The sequence below is a fragment of the Panulirus ornatus genome, chromosome 19 (genome assembly GCF_036320965.1).
Source record: "Panulirus ornatus isolate Po-2019 chromosome 19, ASM3632096v1, whole genome shotgun sequence".
In the NCBI taxonomy this organism is placed as follows: domain Eukaryota; kingdom Metazoa; phylum Arthropoda; class Malacostraca; order Decapoda; family Palinuridae; genus Panulirus; species Panulirus ornatus.
Window position 1 is genome coordinate 26,568,557 of NC_092242.1, and position 23,322 is coordinate 26,591,878.

Here is a 23,322-nt window from a genome sequence, read left to right on the forward strand (position 1 = left end):
TGATCAGACATCCCTCCAGTTACCCCTCTCAGCACATGAACACCCAAAAGTCTTTCTTTCACACGCCTATCAATTAAAACGTAATCTAACAACGCTCTCTGTCCATTCCTCCTACTCAAACTTGTATACCTATGTATATCTCTCTTTTTAAACCAGGTATTCCCAATCACCAGTCTTTTTTCAGCACATAAATCTACTAGCTCTTCACCATTTCCAATTACAACACTGATCATCTCATGTACACCAATCATACACTCAACTGCCACATTACTAATCTTTGCATTCAAGTCACCCATCACTATAACCCGGTCTCGTGCATCAAAACTACTAACACATTCACTCAGCTGCTCTCAAAACACTTGCCTCTCATGATCATTCTTCTAATGACCAGGTGCATAGGCACCAATAATCACTCGTCTCTCTCCATTCACTTTCAGTTTTATCCATATCAATCTAGAGTTTACTTTCTAACACTCTATCACATACTCCGACAACTACTGCTTCAGGAGTATCGCTACTCCTTCCCTTGCTCTTGTCCTTTCACCAACCCCTGACTCTACTCCCAAGACATTCCCAAACCACTCTCTCCCCTTTACCCTTGAGCTTCGTTTCACTCAGAGCCAAAATATCTAGGTTCCTTTCCTCAAACATACTATCTATCTCTCCCTTTTTTCTCATCTTTGTTAAATCCACACACATTTAGACACCTCAATCTGAGCCTTCGAGGAGGATGAGCACTCCCCTCATGACTCCTTCCGTTTCCCCTTTTAGAAAGTAAAAATACAAGGTGGGAAGGGTTTTATATATATATATATATATATATATATATATATATATATATATATATATATATATATATATATATATATATATTTACTTATTATACATTGTCGCTGTCTCCCCCGTTAGCGAGGTAGCGCAAGGGAACATATGAAAGAATGGCCCTACCCACCCACACTTACATCTATTTTCATACACGTCCACACACGCACATATACATACCTATACATTTCAACGTATGCATATATATACATACACAGACATATGCATATATACTGTAGACATGTACATAATTCATACTTGCTGCCTTTACTCATTCCCGTCGCCACCCCGCCACACATGGAGTGACAACCCCCTCACCCCGCATGCGCGCGAGATAACGCTAGGAAACGACAACAAAGGCCACATTCATTCACACTCAGTCTCTAGCTGTCATGTATAATGCACCGAAACCACAGCTCCCTTTCCACATCCAGGCCCCACACAACTTTCCATCGTTTACCCCAGACGCTTCACATGCCCTGGGTCAATCCATTGACAGCTCATCGACCCCGGTATACCTCCGTCAAGCCCATCCTATGCCTCCTCCAGATCTGTGGATACCACGCACAAGCCAGACTCTTTCCCCAAAAATTTTTCGTGCGAACTCTCGAAAGCAAAGCACCTGGTCCACACATCCTCCACGCTATCCTGAACCCACACTGGTCCTCTCCAGTCAGATGTTCTGTTTACTACACTACTCTCTATCATCTCTCTGTCTGTCTGTCTGTCTGTCTGTCTCTCTCTCTCTCTCTCTCTCTCTCTCTCTCTCTCTCTCTCTCTCTCTCTCTCTCTCTCTCTCTCTCTCTCTCTCTCTCTCTCTCTCTCTCTCTCTCTCTCTCTCTCTCTCTCTCCTATACACCTGATTAGACATACTTAGCAGATCTACAGCTCTGTAATTGGAGCGTTAATCTCTGCCCCTTAGTCAATTCATAAGGGCACTGACAATGTGTTCTGGAAGTCCTTGGGCACCTTACATTGGGCTATCAAAACGTCAGATTTTCTCGCTAACCGATCAGCTATAAGGTAACACGTCTTCCATTGAGATTCTCAAACATAATCCCATCCATTCTTGTCGCTTTGTCATACTTTATCTTGTGCAAGGCTCTCACCCTATCTCTTTTCTCCTTATCATTCGCCATGACTCTCTCACCCATCATGCTACCTCGCCCTAAGCAAACCACGTCCATCTTAATATCTAACACATTCAACAGTTCTTCAAGATAATCTATCCATGTCATTTTCAAGTCATATTGTTGGTTGTTACGTACTTCTCCATCCTCTTTTCACATTCTCCAACCCATTCGTTTTCTATTTTGTATGTACCATAACTGTATTTTTGTGCTCTATCATTTGCAGTCTTTACTTTTTGCCATCACTCGGCGGAAGACTTGAATATTTTCACAGTTTATGCAATCTTCCAAAACAAACTCATCTCAGTCCACTTTCACCTTATTCCAGAACTTATTTTCTTCTAAAGATCACTGATATTCTCTCATCTTCTCTCTCATTTACCATGCTTTTCATCTCTTGCGTCTTTTTTTTTTATATATATTTCCAGCTGTTTTCTTTTGTATTCCTCGTAATCAAATCCTGTCCCTCACATACCTTCCACACACATCTCTTTTCCTTTCACTGTTGAGTTCTCCTCATTCTACCAGTCGCTACCCTTTCTAATGCATCCGTATGCCACATGATAATAGATTCTCATCATAGCTTTCCGACGAAATCGTTCTTGTTTGAGAAATCTGCTTGACACCTTTTATGATAAGATCACAATGTATATTGAGAGTAGAATAGTTAATGTCACCTGTTTAGATCTTCAAGAAGTGTTCGATAAAGTTCCACATCAAAGGTTACTAACAAGAGTTAGGTCCATGGTATAGATGAGGTTGTACTTCTGTGGTTAGGAAACTGGTTGACTGGCCGTAACAAAGAATTGTGATTAATGGTCAAGTATCAGAATGGTTGGGCGAAACACATGGTGTGCCACAGGGATCAATCTTGGGATCTGTTCTCTTTCTCATACATATTGACATCATTGACAATGGTCTGCATTGTAACATATCGAAACTGGCGGACGATACCTAGTTAGGAAATAAATCTACAGGAAAAACTGAATATTGACAGCTTCAAAATGACATAGACAAACTGCTGGACTGGGATCTCAGGTGAAAATAAATTCTTATAACGATAAGTGCAAAATTTACATATCGGTCGTGAAAATAAAAAACAAAAAACAACAACAAGCAACTGTATGAATTCTGTTGAGCAATTAATGATAAGCGAGGGAAATGACATGGATGTGGTAATGATAGAGCCAAGTTGGCAGCGGTGCACAGAATCAGATAAAAGGCGAACAACATCTTCGAATCTAAGTTTAGGGAAATTGTCTTCACTACAAGTCGCTAGTGCGTCCATAACTGGAATACTATGCTCAGCTTTGGTCACCTTATTTGAGAATGACATAGACAGGAAGAACAGAGTACAGAGGCAAGCTGCCACGATCATTCCCTGACTGAGGGACTACACGATCTCAATCATCATAACTCAGAAAATGGAAAGTTAAAAGATGATTAGATACAGGTATTCAGGATTATCAAAGGCTTCGATAATCTCGATCTAACAAGTAACTTCAGGTTAGATTTGACCGATTTTATTCGTAGTAATAGACAAGTATTTCATGTCGAGTGAGGCTAACATGGAATGATTTACCAGTTAGTGTAGTTAAAAGCAGTACCATAGATACTTTTAAGTACAATCTTGGTGAATTTATTTTTCTTCAAATCCAAGACTGACATCATTTGTGCCTCTTTAGCTTTATGAATTTCTATAGGCTTCTCTGAACATCTGTGTCTTTCTAGTCTTACAGCACTTGCCTGAGTTTCTGTTCTCCACTAACACAAACAGCGTCTTTAGAACCTAGATGTCTGTTGCTGTTTGAGTTTATTTGTGTTCATTTTTATTATTTGTTGTCACTTCCACATCCGTTACCCTCATTGTTAATCCCATTTGTTATTTGTTCTCACACCATTCACCTCCTAAAATCCTTTCTTATCTTTCGTAGTTCTCTCACACTCTGACCCCATCTCTGGTCATCAGTTCCAAAGTCTTTCTCTCGACCTTCATCTGTGTTCCTTGCACGCCTCCCAGTCACTCACACATCTTCCCAGCAGGGATCGTTCATACCTGTTCCTTTTTTCTTTCACAGGTGATTTATCTTTCTCATTCCAGCACTCACTATTGTTTCTCACACATCCTTCTACCGTACACTTCACCTACACATTAAAGCACTGCTTCGTTAGATATCATCCATTCCTTTAGTATCATTTGCCCACGTAATTCATCTCTCAGTCTCTCATGGTATCCATCTCTCAGTCTCTCATGGTATCCATCTCGCAGTCTCTCATTCATGGTGTCTCTACGCTCATGCCACCTTTTCAGACGTGTCCACTACACCATTTCTTTCGTACATGTGTCACTTCCTCATTCCCTAGACATCACAGTTGTTCACTCTCATCTCTGCCAGTAAATGATCAGTCATTACACCTGCCGCTCCTCTCAGCACACACACAGCGAACAACGTTTCCTGTGTAAGCCCGTCAGTCAACACATATATAGAGTTACATGACAAGATGTTTATCTTATTTGCAGTGGATGTTTAAGACCGAGTTCTCTACCAGTACCTACGTCTACTCTGAGATGATGCCACTCGCTCTCGCCTTCCTTTCCGCCTCTTTCCTCGTGTTCCCCCTGCAAGAGAGGGAGACCAGCGCTAAACAGGTATGCATAAAATTCTTCGCCGTTCCCTATGTTACCGAGGTAGTCCCAGGAACAACCGAAGAAAAGACTTTGTTTGCTCGTATATGTTCTCTAGCTGTCATGTGATACATATATATATATATATATATATATATATATATATATATATATATATATATATATATATATATATATATATATATCATTATATTATTATATTTTGCTTTGTCGCTCTCCCCCGCATTTGCGAGGTAGCGCAAGGAAACAGAAGAAAGAAATAGCCCAACCCACCCCCATACACATGTATATACATACACGCCCACACACGCAAATATACATACCTATAGATCTCAATGTACACATATATATATACACACAGACACATACATATATACCCATGCACACAATTCACACTGCCTTTATTCATTCCCATCGCCACCTCACCACACATGGAATACCATCCCCCTCCCCCTCATGTGTGCGAGGTAGCGCTAGGAAAAGATAACAAAGGCCACATTCGTTCACACTCAGTCTCTAGCTGTCATGCAATAATGCCCGAAACCACAGCTCCCTTTCCACATACAGGCCCCACACAACTTTCCATGGTTTACCCCAGACGCTTCACATGCCCTGATTCAATCCACTGACAGCACGTCAACCCGGTATACCACATCGATCCAATTCACTCTATTCCTTGCCCGCCTTTCACCCTCCTGCATGTTCAGGCCCCGATTACTCAAATTCTTTTTCACTCCATCTTTCCACCTCCAATTTGGTCTCACACTTCTCGTTCCCTCCACCTCCGACACATATATCCTCTTGGTCAATCTTTCCTCACTCATTCTCTCCTTGGGCCCAAACCATTTCAAAACACCCTCTTCTGCTCTCTCAATCACGCTCTTTTTATTTCCACACATCTCCCTTACCCTTACATTACTTACTCGATCAAACCACCTCACACCACACATTGTCCTTAAACATCTCATTTCCAGCACATCCACCCTCCTGCGCACAACTCTATCCATAGCCCACGCCTCGCAACCACACAGCATTGATGGAACCACTATTCCTTCAAACATACCCATTTTTGCTTTCCGAGATAATGTTCTCGACTTCCACACATTCTTCAATGCTCCCCCACCCTATGATTCACTTCCGCTTCCATTGTACCATCCGCTGCCAGATCCACTCCCAGATATCTAAAACACTTTACTTCCTCCAGTTTTTCTCCATTCAAACTTACCTCCCAATTGACTTGACCCTCAACCCTACTGTACCTAATACCTTGCTCTTATTCACATTTACTCTTAACTTTCTTCTTTCACACACTTTACCAAACTCAGTCACCAGCTTCTGCAGTTTCTCATATGAATCAACCACCAGCGCTGTATCATCAGCGAACAACAACTGACTCACTTCCCAAGCTCTCTCATCCACAACAGACTTCATACTTGCCCCTCTTTCCAAAACTCTTGCATTCACCTCCCTAACAACCCCATCCATAAACAAATTATGTATATACATATATATATATATATATATATATATATATATATATATATATATATATATATATATATATATATATATATATATATATATATATATACATATATATATAAATATATATATATATATATATATATATATATATATATATATATATATATATATATATATATATATATATATATATATATATATAATATATATATATATATATATATATATATATATATATATATATATATATATATATATATATATATATATATATATATATATATATATATTCCCTGGGGATAGGGGAGAAAGAATACTTCCCACGTATTCCCTGCGTGTCGTAGAAGGCGACTAAATGGGAAGGGAGCGGGGGGCTGGAAATCCTCCCCTCTCGTTTTTTTTTTTTTTTTTTTCTTTAATTTTCCAAAAGAAGGAACGGAGAAGAGGTCCAGGTGAGGATATTCCCTCAAAGGCCCAGTCCTCTGTTCTTAACGCTACGTCGCTATCGCGGGAAATAGCGAATAGTATAAAAAAAAAGAAAATATATACATATATACATATGTGTATATATATATATATATATATATATATATATATATATATATATATATATATATATATATATATATATATATATATATATATTTATATATATATATATATATATATATATATATATATATATATATATATATATATATATATATATATATATATATATATATATATATATATATATATATATATATATATATATATATAGGGTGTTTTGGTCGAGGTGGTGTGCAAAGTGAGAGGGTTAGGGAAAATGATTTGGTAAACAGAGAAGAGGTAGTAAAAGCTTTGCGGAAGATGAAAGCTGGCAAGGCAGCAGGTTTGGATGGTATTGCAGTGGATTTATTAAAAAAGGGGTTGACTGTATTATTGACTGGTTGGTAAGGTTATTTAATGTATGTATGACTCATGGTAAGGTGTCTGAGGATTGGCGGAATGCGTGCATAGTGCCATTGTACAAAGGCAAAGGGGATAAGAGTGAGTGCTCAAATTTCAGAGGTATAAGTTTGTTGGGTATTCCTGGTAAATTATATGGGAAGGTATTGATTGAGAGGGTGAAGGCATGTACAGAGCATCAGATAGGGGAAGAGCAGTGTGGTTTCAGAAGTGGTAGAGGATGTGTGGATCAGGTGTTTGCTTTGAAGAATGTATGTGAGAAATACTTAGAAAAGCAAATGGATTTGTATGTAGCATTTATGGATCTGGAGAAGGCATATGATAGAGTTGATAGAGATGCTCTATGGAAGGTATTAAGAATATATGGTGTGGGAGGCAAGTTGTTAGAAGCAGTGAAAAGTTTTTATCGAGGTTGTAAGGCATGTGTACGTGTAGGAAGAGAGGGAAGTGATTGGTTCTCAGTGAATGTAGGTTTGCGGCAGGGGTGTGTGATGTCTCCATGGTTGTTTAATTTGTTTATGGATGGGGTTGTTAGGGAGGTGAATGCAAGAGTTTTGGAAAGAGGGGCAAGTATGAAGTCTGTTGTGGATGAGAAAGCTTGGGAAGTGAGTCACTTGTTGTTCGCTGATGATACAGCGCTGGTGGCTGATTCATGTGAGAAACTGCAGAAGCTGGTGACTGAGTTTGGTAAAGTGTGTGAAAGAAGAAAGTTAAGAGTAAATGTGAATAAGAGCAAGGTTATTAGGTACAGTAGGGTTGAGGTTCAAGTCAATTGGGAGGTAAGTTTGAATGGAGAAAAACTGGAGGAAGTAAAGTGTTTTAGATAACTGGGAGTGGATCTGGGAGCGGATGGAACCATGGAGGCGGAAGTGGATCATAGGGTGGGGGAGGGGGCGAAAATCCTGGGAGCCTTGAAGAATGTGTGGAAGTCGAGAACATTATCTCGGAAAGCAATAATGGGTATGTTTGAAGGAATAGTGGTTCCAACAATTTTGTATAGTTGCGAGGCGTGGGCTATGGATAGAGTTGTGCGCAGGAGGGTGGATGTGCTGGAAATGAGATGTTTGAGGACAATGTGTGGTGTGAGGTGGTTTGATCGAGTAAGTAACGTAAGGGTAAGAGAGATGTGTGGAAATAAAAAGAGCGTGGTTGAGAGAGCAGAAGAGGGTGTTTTGAAATGGTTTGGGCACATGGAGAGAATGAGTTAGGAAAGATTGACCAAGAGGATATATGTGTCGGAGGTGGAGGGAACGAGAAGTGGGAGACCCAATTGGAGGTGGAAAGGTGGAGTGAAAAAGATTTTGAGTGATCGGGGCCTGAACATGCAGGAGGGTGAAAGGAGGGCAAGGAATAGAGTGAACTGGATCGATGTGGTATACCGGGGTTGACGTGCTGTCAGTGGATTGAATCAGGGCATGTGAAGCGTCTGGGGTAAACCATGGAAAGCTGTGTAGGTATGTATATTTGCGTGTGTGGACGTGTATGTATATACATGTGTATGGCGGTGGGTTGGGCCATTTCTTTCGTCTGTTTCCTTGCGCTACCTCGCAAACGCGGGAGACAGCGACAAAGGAAAAAAAAAGAAAAAAAATATTTCATATATATATATATATATATATATATATATATATATATATATATATATATTGGAAAGGATCACAATTTTGCGCGTGATCAAGATATTCCTATGAGTCCACGGGGAAAATGAATCACTGAAAGTTCCCAAGTGCACTTTCGTGTAATAATCACATCATCAGGGGCGACACAAGAGAGAAATATAACAGTCAGTTGATATATATCGAAGAGACGAATCACATGTTTACCAAATGGCGTCCTAGCTCCGTCTCTTCGATGTATATATATATATATATATACATATATATATATATATATATATATATATACATATATATATATATATATATATATATATACATATACATATATATATATATATATATATATATATATATATATATATATATATATATATATATATATATATATATATATATATATATATATATATATATATATATATGTACATATATATATATATATATATATATATATATATATATATATATATATATATATATATATATATATATATATATATATATATATATATATATATATATATATATATATATATATATATATATAGTGAGTGGTGGGATGAAGAAGAAAAATGCAAATGAGTGGGAGATATATAAAAGAAAGAGGCAGGAGGTCAAGAGAAAGGTGCAAGAGGTGAAAAAGAGGGCAAATGAGAGTTGGGTTGAGAGAGTATCATCATATTTTAGGGAGAATAAAAAGATGTTTTGGAAGGAGGTAAATAAAGTGCTTAAGACAAGAGAGCAAATGGGAACTTCAGTGAAGGTGGCTAATGGGGAGTTGATAACAAGTAGTGGTGATGTGAGAAGGAGATGGAGTATTTTGAAGGTTTTATGAATGTGTTTGATGATAGAGTGGCAGATATAGGGTGTTTTGGTCGAGGTGGTGTGCAAAGTGAGAGGGTTAGGGAAAATTATTTGGTAAACAGAGAAAAGGTAGTAAAAGCTTTGCGGAAGATGAAAGCCGGCAAGGCAGCAGGTTTGGATGGTATTGCAGTGGAATTTATTTAAAAAAGGGAGTGACTGTATTGTTGACTGGTTGGTAAGGTTATTTAATGTCTGTACGATTCATGGTGAGGTGCCTGAGGATTGGCGGAATGCTTGCATAGTGCCATTGTACAAAGGCAAAGGGGATAAGAGTGAGTGCTCAAATTACAGAGGTATAAGTTTGTTGAGTATTCCTGGTAAATTATATGGAAGGGTATTGATTAAGAGGGTGAAGGCATGTACAGAGAATCAGATAGGGGAAGAGCAGTGTGGTTTCAGAAGTGTTAGAGGATGTGTTGATCAGGTGTTTGCTTTGAAGAATGTATGTGAGAAATACTTAGGAAAACAAATGGCTTTCTATATGGCATTTATGGATCTGGAGAGGGCATATGATAGAGTTGATAGAGATGCTCTGTGGAAGGTATTAAGAATATATGGTGTGGGAGGCAGGTTGTTAGAAGCAGTGAAAAGTTTTTATCGAGGATGTAAGGCATGTGTACGTGTAGGAGAGAGGAAAGTGATTGGTTCTCAGTGAATGTAGGTTTGCGGCAAGGGTGTGTGATGTCTCCATGATTGTTAAAATTGTTTATGAATGGGGTTGTTAGGGAGGTGAATGCAAGAGTTTTGGAAAGAGGGGCAAGTATGCAGTCTGTTGTGGATGAGAGAGCTTGGGAAGTGAGTCAGTTGTTGTTCGCTTATGATACAGCGCTGGTGGCTGATTCACGTGAGAAACTGCAGAAGCTGGTGACTGAGTTTGGCAAAGTGTGTGAAAGAAGAAAGTTAAGAGTAAATGTGAATAAGAGCAAGGTTATTAGGTACAGTAAGGTTGAGGGTCAAGTCAATTGGGAGATGAGTTTGAATGGAGAAAAACTGGAGGAAGTAAAGTGTTTTAGATATCTGGGAGTGGATCTGGCAGCGGATGGAACCATGGAAGCGGAAGTGAATCATAGGGTGGGGAAGGGGGCGAAAATTCTGGGAGCCTTGAAGAATGTGTGGAAGTCGAGAACATTATCTCGGAAAGCAAAAGTGGGTATGTTTGAAGGAATAGTGGTTCCAACAATGTTGTATGGTTGCAAGGCTTGGGCTATGGATAGAGTTGTGCGCAGGAGTGTGGATGTGTTGGAAATGAGATGTTTGAGGACAATATGTGGTGTGAGGTGGTTTGATCGAGTAAGTAATGTAAGGGTAAGAGAGATGTGTGGAAATATAAAGAGTGTGGTTGAGAGAACAGAAGAGGGTGTTTTGAAATGGTGGTCACATGGAGAGATTGAGTGAGGAAAGATTGACGAAGAGGATATATGTGTCAGAGGTGGAGGGAACGAGGAGAAGTGGGAGACCAAATTGGAGGTGGAAAGATGGAGTGGAAAAGAATTTGAGTGATCGGGGCCTGAACATGCAGGAGGATGAAAGGAGTGCAAGGATAGAGTGAATTGGATCGATGTGATATACCGGGGTCGACGTGCTGTCAATGGATTGAATCAGGGCATGTGAAGCGTCTGGGGTAAACCATGGAAGTTCTGTGGGGCCTAGATGTAGAAAGGGAGCTGTGGTTTCGGTGCATTATTACATGACAGCTATATATATATATATATATATATATATATATATATATATATATATATATATATATATATATATATATATATATATATATATATATATATATATATATATATATATATATATATATATATATATATATATATATATAGATAGATAGATAGATAGATAGAGAGATAGATAGATCAGGTTATCTATTGACGCTTTGCTCATTGTCTAATACTAGCAAATTCTGAGTCTCGTGTCTGCGCAGAAATGAAGTCCGACTGGTTACAGGTGCAGGTGATGACGGGTGCCCCAGTGTGGGCGCTGTGGATGACTACGTTCATGTGGGACTTCGCGGCTTATATGGTGTCTGTGTTGCTCATATTCGTCACCTTCATGGCTCTCGATCCTAACGGCTACTTCACCAACGACGCAGCACCAGGTACTACCTCACCCAGCACCGGGTTGTACTGATCCTACCCTTCTGTTGTGCTTGTATCTGTGTACTGTTTATGAGATCCTCAGCCCACTCTTTAACCCAACACATGTTACTATCTGTTCATCTTTCATGGTTGCTGAGTTAGTCTCTAATGTGCTATTTATGTACTGTATTCATTAAGCCATTAGCGCTGGCCTCCTATTCATCCCTCTGTAGTACAATACACTCAAGTTTGTACTGTCTTGGCCATGCCATAAATGATGGTTGGTGCCTAAACTGATTCATTAAGTCACAGTAGGCCCAAGTAAGTGAGGGAGTATGCTTTTATCAGACATTAATCAAAACTTCATAAGACATATTTCATTAAGGATGGAATTGCTCCCATTATTGACGCAAGGAACTTATTGTGTCAGGTGCGTTAGTGTTGCTTCTGGTGCTGTACGGCTGGGGCAGCATCCCCATGGCTTACGTGTTCAGCTTCGCCTTCCAGACTGCTGCCTCGGGCTTTGCCATCCTCACCTTCGTCAACCTGGTGGCCGGTAAGGGTAGCAGTTTCTACCGTACAGAACCCCTTCCTCTGGCCATCCTTACTTACTAAGTCTTGCATTCTTCTGCCTTCATCTCTGTGGTCACTGAGTATGTATAATTACTATGTAAGAAGCAAGCGCTTCTAACGTAGAAATGACACGACTAAAGCTTTGCCTTACGCCCGGCGGGAGCTGGGAGACCCAGACACACAACGCCCACATTTGGGGTAACACCTGGAACCTCCCTTTCCCTCCTGGTGAACGGTGTACCTCACACGGCAGCTGGAGAAAAACCTCATTTCTAAGCTGATTGTATTACAGTATCAGTTGTCTCATCTGATCCCTAAAAGGGAAGTCGATTATTTTTTTGTGGGTAATTATACATTTTTATTTCACTGAGACACAAATGGGAAAATTAGATCAAGATAAACAGTTACCGTGAAACTAACATGTTATTGTTCTTGATAAATGATCATAATTCAACTCGTATTGATGAGATCCATAACTGCTCCATAATTGCTCGTGGCTGAAGATCTTTCACACGATCGTCATAGAACCTGCAGCAGTATGGAGGACGTGACAGGACCAAGGCATAGTGTGTAGTGGATCACTTACTCAAAGACCACAGCCCTAGGGAATGTTGCTGTGTTAAAACACTTCCCTAGATAGTCCTGCTATATATATATATATATATATATATATATATATATATATATATATATATATATTTTTTTTTTTTTTTTTTTTTTTCCCGCTGTCTCCCGCGTTTGCGAGGTAGCGCAAGGAAACAGACGAAAGAAATGGCCCAACACACCCCCATACACATGTATATACATACTTCCACACACGCAAATATACATACCTACACAGCTTTCCATGGTTTATCCCAGACGCTTCACATGCCTTGATTCAATCCACTGACAGCACGTCAACCCCGGTATACCACATCGCTCCAATTCACTCTATTCCTTGCCCTCCTTTCACCCTCCTGCATGGTCAGGCCCCGATCACACAAAATCTTTTTCACTCCATCTTTCCACCTCCAATTTGGTCTCCCTCTTCTCCTCGTTCCCTCCACCTCCGACACATATATCCTCTTGGTCAATCTTTCCTCACTCATTCTCTCCATGTGACCAAACCATTTCAAAACACCCTCTTCTGCTCTCTCAACCACGCTCTTTTTATTTCCACACATCTCTCTTACCCTTACGTTACTTACTCGATCAAACCAACTCACACCACACATTGTCCTCAAACATCTCATTTCCAGCACATCCATCCTCCTTCGCACAACTCTATCCATAGTCCACGCCTCGCAACCATACAACATTGTTGGAACCACTATTCCTTCAAACATACCCATTTTTGCTTTCCGAGATAATGTTCTCGACTTCCACACATTCTTCAAGGCTCCCAGAATTTTCGCCCCCTCTCCCACCCTATGATCCACATCCGCTTCCATGTTTCCATCCGCTGCCAGATCCACTCCCAGATATCTGAAACACTTCACTTCCTCCAGTTTTTCTCCATTCAAACTCACCTCCCAATTGACTTGACCCTCAACCCTACTGTACCTAATACCCTTGCTCTTATTCACATTTACTCTTAACTTTCTTCTTTCACACACTTTACCAAACTCAGTCACCAGCTTCTGCAGTTTCTCACATGAATCAGCCACCAGCGCTGTATCATCAGCGAACAACAAGTGACTCACTTCCCAAGCTCTCTCATCCCCAACAGACTTCATACTTGCCCCTCTTTCCAAAACTCTTGCATTCACCTCCCTAACAACCCCATCCATAAACAAATTAAACAACCATGGAGACATCACACACCCCTGCCGCAAACCTACATTCACTGAGAACCAATCACTTTCCTCTCTTCCTACACGTACACATGCCTTACATCCTCGATAAAAACTTTTCACTGCTTCTAACAACTTGCCTCCCACACCATATATTCTTAATACCTTCCACAGAGCATCTCTATCAACTCTATCATATGCCTTCTCCAGATCCATAAATGCTACATACAAATCCATTTGCTTTTCTAAGTATTTCTCACATACATTCTTCAAAGCAAACACCTGATCCACACATCCTCTACCACTTCTGAGACCACACTGCTCTTCCCCAGTCTGATGCTCTGTACATGCTTTCACCCTCTCAATCAATACCCTCCCATATAATTTACCAGGAATACTCAACAAACTTATACCTCTGTAATTTGAGCACTCACTCTTATCCACTTTGCCTTTGTACAATGGCACTATGCACGCATTCCGCCAATCCTCAGGCACCTCACCATGAGTCATACATACATTAAATAACCTTACCAACCAGTCAACAATACAGTCACCCCCTTTTTTAATAAATTCCACTGCAATACCATCCAAACCTGCTGCCTTGCCGGCTTTCATCTTCCGCAAAGCTTTTACTACCTCTTCTCTGTTTACCAAATCATTTTCCCAAACCCTCGCACTTTGCACACCACCTCGACCAAAACACCCTATATCTGCCACTCTATCATCAAACACATTCAACAAACCTTCAAAATACTCAGGGTTGAGGGTCAAGTCAATTGGGAGGTGAGTTTGAATGGAGAAAAACTGGAGGAAGTGAAGTGTTTTAGATATCTGGGAGTGGATCTGGCAGCGGATGGAACCATGGAAGCGGAAGTGGATCAAAGGGTGGGGGAGGGGGCGAAAATTCTGGGAGCCTTGAAGAATGTGTGGAAGTCGAGAACATTATCTCGGAAAGCAAAAATGGGTATGTTTGAAGGAATAGTGGTTCCAACAATGTTGTATGGTTGCGAGGCGTGGGCTATGGATAGATTCGTGCGCAGGAGGATGGATGTGCTGGAAATGAGATGATTGAGGACAATGTGTGGTGTGAGGTGGTTTGATCGAGTGAGTAACGTAAGGGTAAGAGAGATGTGTGGAAATAAAAAGAGCGTGGTTGAGAGAGCAGAAGAGGGTGTTTTGAAGTGGTTTGGGCACATGGAGAGAATGAGTGAGGAAAGATTGACCAAGAGGATATATGTGTCGGAGGTGGAGGGAACGAGGAGAAGAGGGAGACCAAATTGGAGGTGGAAAGATGGAGTGAAAAAGATTTTGTGTGATCGGGGCCTGAACATGCAGGAGGGTGAAAGGAGGGCAAGGAATAGAGTGAATTGGAGCGATGTGGTATACCGGGGTTGACGTGCTGTGAGTATATTGAATCAAGGCATGTGAAGCGTCTGGGTTAAACCATGGAAAGCTGTGTAGGTATGTATATTTGCGTGTGTGGACGTATGTATATACATGTGTATGGGGGGGGGGGGGTGGGGCCATTTCTTTCGTCTGTTTCCTTGCGCTACCTCGCAAACGCGTGAGACAGCGACAAAGTATAATAAAAAAAATAATATATATATATATATATATATATATATATATATATATATATATATATATATATATATATATATATATATATACATACATATATATATATATATATATATATATATATATATATATATATATATATATATGTATATATATATATATATATATATATATATATATATATATATATATATATATATATATATATATATATATATATATATATACACTACTATTGACGTTTGTGTAAATGAATTATACATTTCCCTTTTCCATAGCCAGCGGTTGAACCATTACGTGACATTCATTTTTTTCATTTCATTTCAAGCTAGAAGTTTCAGTTTTCTAAATTATTTCTTACATTTTTTCATATGTATATATATGTATATGTGTGTATGTGTGTATATGTGCGTATGTATGTATATATATATATATATATATATATATATGTATATATATATATATATATATATATATATATATATATATATATATATATATTTTTTTTTTTTTTTTTTTTTTTTTTTTTTTTTTTTTTATACTTTGTCGCTGTCTCCCGCGTTTGCGAGGTAGCGCAAGGAAACAGACGAAAGAAATGGCCCAACCCCCCCCCCCCCCATACACATGTACATACACACGTCCACACACGCAAATATACATACCTACACAGCTTTCCATGGTTTACCCCAGACGCTTCACATGCCTTGCTTCAATCCACTGACAGCACGTCAACCCCTGTATACCACATGACTCCAATTCACTCTATTTCTTGCCCTCCTTTCACCCTCCTGCATGTTCAGGCCCCGATCACACAAAATCTTTTTCACTCCATCTTTCCACCTCCAATTTGGTCTCCCTCTTCTCCTCGTTCCCTCCACCTCCGACACATATATCCTCTTGGTCAATCTCTCCTCACTCATTCTCTCCATGTGCCCAAACCATTTCAAAACACCCTCTTCTGCTCTCTCAACCACGCTCTTTTTATTTCCACACATCTCTCTCACCCTTACGTTACTTACTCGATCAAACCACCTCACACCACACATTGTCCTCAAACATATATTATCCCTGGGGATAGGGGTGGAAGAATACTTCCCACGCATTCCTCGCGTGTCGTAGAAGGCGACTAGAGTGGACGGGAGCGGGGGGCCAGAAATCCTCCCCTCCTTGTATTTTTTTTTTAACTTTCTAAAATGGGAAACAGAAGAAGGAGTCACGCGGGGAGTACTCATTCTCCTCGAAGGCTCAGATTGGGGTGTCTAAATGTGTGTGGATGTAACCTAGATGTGAAAAAAGGAGAGATAGGTAGTATGTTTGAGGAAAGGAACCTGGAGGTTTTGGCTCTGAGTGAAACGAAGCTCAAGGGTAAAGGGGAAGAGTGGTTTGGGAATGTCTTGGGAGTAAAGTCAGGGATTAGTGAGAGGACAAGAGCAAGGGAAGGAGTAGCAGTACTCCTGAAACAGGAGTTGTGGGAGTATGTGATAGAATGTAAGAAAGTAAATTCTCGATTAATATGGGTAAAACTGAAAGTTGATGAAGAGAGATGGGTGATTATTAACGCATATGCACCTGGGCATGAGAAGAAAGATCATGAGAGGCAAGTGTTTTGGGAGCAGCTGAATGAGTGTGTTAGTGGTTTTGATGCACGAGACCGGGTTATAGTGATGGGTGATTTGAATGCAAAGGTGAGTAATGTGGCAGTTGAGGGAATAATTGGTATACATGGGGTGTTCAGTGTTGTAAATGGAAATGGTGAAGAGCTTGTAGATTTATGTGCTGAAAAAGGGCTAGTGATTGGGAATACCTGGTTTAAAAAGCGAGATATACATAAGTATACGTATGTAAGTAGGAGAGATGGCCAGAGAGCGTTATTGGATTACGTGTTAATTGACAGGCGCGCGAAAGAGAGACTTTTGGATGTCAACGTGCTGAGAGGTGCAACTGGAGGGATGTCTGATCATTATCTTGTGGAGGCGAAGGTGAAGATTTGTATGGGTTTTCAGAAAAGAAGAGTGAATGTTGGGGTGAAGAGCGTGGTGAGAGTAAGTGAGCTTGGGAAGGAGACTTGTGTGAGGAAGTAACAGGAGAGACTGAGTACAGAATGGAAAAAGGTGAGAACAGTGGAAGTAAGGGGAGTGGGGGAGGAATGGGATGTATTTAGGGAATCAGTGATGGGTTGCGCAAAAAAGGCTTGTGGCATGAGAAGAGTGGGAGGTGGGTTGATTAGAAAGGGTAGTGAGTGGTGGGATGAAGAAGTAAGATTATTAGTGAAAGAGAAGAAAGAGGCATTTGGACGATTTTTGCACGGAAAAAATGCAATTGAGTGGGAAATGTATAAAAGAAAGAGACAGGAGGTCAAGAGAAAGGTGCAGGAGGTGAAAAAGAGGGCAAATGAGGGTTGGGGTGACAGAGTATCATTAAATTTTAGGGAGAATAAAAAGATGTTCTGGAAGGAGGTAAATAAAGTGCGTAAGACAAGGGAGCAAATGGGAACTTCAGTGAAGGCGAAATGCATATGTATGTATATATGAGTGTTCGGCGTTTATGTAAATACATGTGTATGTGGGTGGGTTGGGCCATTCCTCGTCCGTCTCCTTACGCTACCTCTATGACGCGGGAGACAGCGGCTAAGATAAAATATATATAATATATATATATATATATATATATATATATATATATATATATATATATATATCATGAGAAGGTGCAAATGTTTGTAAGTTTGCAAGTTTGAATACTTAAACAAAATGCAATGTAGACGTTTTCTATTTTTCTTATTCTCTGTTTGTAAGGGGAACTACTCCTTGCTGTTGTATGGGGTCTGCGGATTGCAGGCAAGATGTGCTTACCACCGTCAGTAACATTATCCACTGGATCACCTCCCTTATCCCTGCCTACCCAGTTGCCATGGTAAGCACTGCAATTACTTCTCTTATTTAGGTTTACGATCTATTCTGCTCTTTCTTACAGGTAAACATTTCGAAATTGTGAGTGGTTTGATATGAACTAGTGGAATAATCAGTTTTTACTGCATAGATCGATGGTATCCGGGCTAGCAGAATATCATATATGATATATGCTCTGGTTAGCCAAATATTTAGAATCTACGTTGGTGTGTGAATCCATAGTACTTAGGTATGACCTGGCACTAGTGACATAATAAGCGCACAGGGAGGACTAAGCGTCCTTGCTTAAAGTGTATAACTTATTTGCATGCAAATTGCTGTGTGAATTGATGGACTGTCATTACCCTCGCCTTACCTTGCGACGGACACCGGATGCTAGTATATTACTTTTGTATATATGTTGATGTGATGAGAATCTTTTATATTTCTCAATATATTAACAGTGATTAATTTCTTGTTTGAATGTTAGATGCTAACGTACATCAGTAGTGATGTATCACGTTGGTAGATACATATGTTTATTGTCCACAGGGTTTTGCCCACCTGGTGGACGTGAGCGTCCACAACGTCAAGTGCAACCAGTTCAACGAGTCGGTGACTACTGAGTTGTGTAAGGCGCTGGTCATCGGCTCGCGGGATAACGACTTCATGCAGTGTTGCCGTCAGTAGAGCGCGGTGGTTCATGTAGTAGAGTGCGGTGGTTGGACGAAGTTGTCTGTTCAAAGATTCGAGCGTCGTTGTTGATGTTGATTATTCAGTATAACTGCATTCATTATCATAAGCAAAGTTTGAAGTTCTAGATACTACATATAATTTGGATCAGAAACGTTGAAAAGGAAATGACTTCATTCCCTATTAGGTCCATTCTTTTTGAACACGTGAATGTCTTTCTGAGTTCATATGCTTCGATCTTACTTATCTCTGATGATATCGTAAGTTTCACTTTTTCTCTCCCATAGGTCATTAGATACTAGGCTCTTTATACTCCAACCCACCAACTCTACTGTTTTATCAGTTTTCTCATCCTTGAATTACGGTCAGTGTTATGTTCCTATGTAATATGATCACAGCCTCAGTTAAGAATACATGTCTTGCCCTCAAAATATCTAGCTCCTCCGTCCTCCTGCAGGTTTTGGTAAGCCTCCACCTTGCAGCATCTTTGGCAACAAGACGTGTTTCGAGCGCTGGTCATATTTCCAGTTTGACTTCCCTGGTATGGCTCCCGATCTGCTGACGCTCTTCGCCAATGGTATCATATTCATGGGGATCATCGCTTTCATTGAAATGGGCGGAGGAAGATTCTTTCTGTAAGTGTAAGAGTAGAACGTCATACATAAAACTTTCCTCTCTACCATGGAGATATGACCGCTTGTATAAAGACAGTCTGACGCGAAGACTACTCCTGTATGTCGTCCCTAAGTATTAGATTTTCCTCAGTTAAGCTTTGAGCTCTGCCTTAATGTCATTTAAATCACTTTGTTTAAACTATCACTGTACGTTCCGTCTGGTCACGTTGTAATAAAATCCTTGATAAAACCTGGACCACAGGATGTGCATGGGAGGCCAGTAGCTGCTGACACTGTGATGAAAATTACACATGTAAATAGTGCAATACACACACACACACACACACACACACACACACACACACACACACACACACACACGCACAGAGAGAGAGAGAGAGAGAGAGAGAGAGAGAGAGAGAGAGAGAGAGAGAGAGAGAGAGAGACGTAACAGTAGGTTGCCTAACTATATTCTGTGGATTTCCGTGGATGTGACTGACCGAATTATGTGACAAATGGTATTTGTTACCAAGTAAATTAGGTTAATGAAAAGCTGTCTGATAAAATATCCACTTGTAATCAATCCATGAAATAACTTTGTTTCACAACATACTTATATAAAATGTAATTTTGCTTCAGAATTCACATGTTTGCATCATGAACAGAAATAAGATCATCAAAGATTACATTTGAATGAGTCATGTTTCAGTAATAAGAAATTACATTTGAATGAATCAGGTTTCAATCATGAAAAATCACATATTGATGAATCAGGTTTCAATCATCAAAAATTACATTTGAATGAATCAGGTTTCAATCATGAAAAATCCCATATTGATGACTCAGGTTTCAATCATCAAAAATTACTTTTGAATGAATCAGGTTTCAATCATGAAAAATCACATATTGATGAATCAGGTTTCAATCATCAAAAATTACATTTGAATGAATCAGGTTTCAATCATGGAAAATCACATATTGATGAATCAAGTTCCAGTCGTCAAAAATTACATTTGAATGAATGGTGTTTCAATCATCAAATATTACGTCGCTCATAAAGGTTAAGAATGAGGCGTGATCACTAAGACGGAATCCCCCTCCTCCCCAGGCGACTCTGGCGAAGAGACAGACTATTTCTGGCGGCGGCGCAGCCGAGGGGCGTCCAGATCGTCGACGAAGATGTCGTCGCCGAGGCCGAGCTGGTCAGTTCCATGATGACCCAAGGGCCACAGATGCAGACGGACAGCATGATGACCCAAGAGCCACAGATGCAGACGGACAGCATGATGACCCAAGGGCCACAGATGCAGACGGACAGCATGATGACCCAAGGGCCACAGATGCAGACGGACAGCATGATGACCCAAGGGCCACAGATGCAGACGGACAGCATGATGACCCAAGGGCCACAGATGCAGACGGACAGCATGATGACCCAAGGGCCACAGATGCAGACGGACAGCATGATGACCCAAGGGCCACAGATGCAGACGGACAGCATGATGACCCAAGGGCCACAGATGCAGACGGACAGCATGATGACCCAAGGGCCACAGATGCAGACGGACAGCATGATGACCCAAGGGCCACAGATGCAGACGGACAGCATGATGACCCAAGGGCCACAGATGCAGACGGACAGCATGATGACCCAAGGGCCACAGATGCAGACGGACAGCATGATGACCCAAGGGCCACAGATGCAGACCGACAGCATGATGACCCAGTGTGAGTCACTCTTGGATTAGCATTATGAGTCTGGCCGAAACTGATCACTGTATACCGTGCTAGCCAGGGAACGGCTCCCTCCCACCTGTCATCTTGCCACTCATGCGGTGGTACACAAGATCCACAGATGTCACACACACACACACACACACACACTGCGTCCTTGGCGGACTCATTGGAAACTCCCAGTGGTAATCATTCGTGTGACCTTTTGACCTTGAATCCATGCAGTGATTAGGATACAGTCATACAATGGTTAGGATACAGTCATACAGTGGTTAGGATATAGTCATACAGTGGTTAGGATACAGTCATCAGTGGCTAGGATACAGTCATACAGTGGTTAGGATATAGTCATACAGTGGTTAGGATATAGTCATACAGTGGTTAGGATACAGTCATCAGTGGCTAGGATACAGTCATACTGTGGTTAGGATACAGTCATACACTGGTTAGGATACAGTCATACAGTGGTTAAGATATAGTCATACAGTGGTTAGGATACAGTCATACAGTGGTTAGGATATAGTCATACAGGGGTTAGGATACAGTCATACAGTGGTTAGGATACAGTCATACAGTGGTTAGGATATAGTCATACAGTGGTTAGGATATAGTCATACAGTGGCTGGGATACAGTCATACAGTGGTTAGGATACAGTCATACAGGGATTAGGATACAGTCATACAGTGGTTAGGATATAGTCATACTGTGGTTAGGATACAGTTATAGAGTGGCTATGATACAGTTATACAGTGGTTAGGATACATTCATACAGTGGTTAGGATACAGTCATACAGTGGTTAGGATACAGTCATCAGTGGCTAGGATACAATCATACAATGGTTAGAATACAGTCATACAAGGGTTAGGATAAAGTCATACAGTGGTTAGGATATAGTCATGCAGTGGTTAGGATACAGTCATCAGTGGTTAGGATACAGTCATACAGTGGTTAGGATATAGTCATACTATGGTTAGGATACAGTCATACAGTGGTTAGGATACAGTCATACATTGGTTAGGATACAGTCATACAGTGGTTAAGATATAGTCATACAGTAGTTAGGATATAATCATACAGTGGTTAGGATACAGTCATACAGTGGTTAGGATATAGTCATACAGTGGTTAGGATATAGTCATACAGTGGTTAGGATATAGTCATACAGTGGTTAGGATACAGTCATACAGTGGTTAGGATACAGTCATACAGTGGTTAGGATATAGTCATACAGTGGTTAGGATACAGTTATCAGTGGCTAGGATACAGTCATACAGTGGTTAAGATATAGTCATACAGTGGTTAGGATACAGTCATTCAGTGGTTAGGATATAGTCATACAGTGGTTAGGATACAGTCATACAGTGGTTAGGATGCAGTCATACAGTGGTTAGAATATAGTCATACAATGGTTAGGATACAGTCATACAGGGGTTAGGATACAGTCATACAGTGGTTAGGATATAGTCATACAGTGGTTAGGATACAGTCATCAGTGGCTAGGATACAGTCATACAGTGGTTATGATATAGTCATACAGTGGTTAAGATACAGTCATACAGTGGTTAGGATGCAGTCATACAGTGGTTAGGATACAGTCATACAGTGGTTAAGATATAGTCATACAGTGGTTAGGATATAGTCATACAGTGGTTAGGATACACTCATACAGTGGTTAGGACACAGTCATACAGTGGTTAGGATATAGTCATACAGTGGTTAGGATACAGTCATAGTGGCTAGGATACAGTCATACAGTGTTTAGGACATAGTCATACAGTGGTTAGGATACAGTCATACAGTGGTTAAGATACAGTCATACAGTAGTTAGGATATAGTCATACAGTGGTTAGGATATAG

The 23,322-nt window shown here is 40.3% G+C and overlaps 1 protein-coding gene across 1 annotated transcript in view; it reads left to right on the forward strand.

The window, feature by feature from the left end:
• LOC139755466 (phospholipid-transporting ATPase ABCA3-like) overlaps window positions 1–23,322 on the forward strand; it is a 151,899-nt gene that overhangs the window by 123,192 nt on the left and 5,385 nt on the right. Inside the window, 8 exon segments of the mRNA XM_071673799.1 lie at window positions 4,474–4,602; window positions 11,475–11,625; window positions 12,036–12,161; window positions 18,330–18,368; window positions 18,371–18,447; window positions 18,975–19,104; window positions 19,573–19,750; window positions 20,838–21,457. Coding sequence (XP_071529900.1) covers window positions 4,474–4,602; window positions 11,475–11,625; window positions 12,036–12,161; window positions 18,330–18,368; window positions 18,371–18,447; window positions 18,975–19,104; window positions 19,573–19,750; window positions 20,838–21,457 — 1,450 coding nt within the window.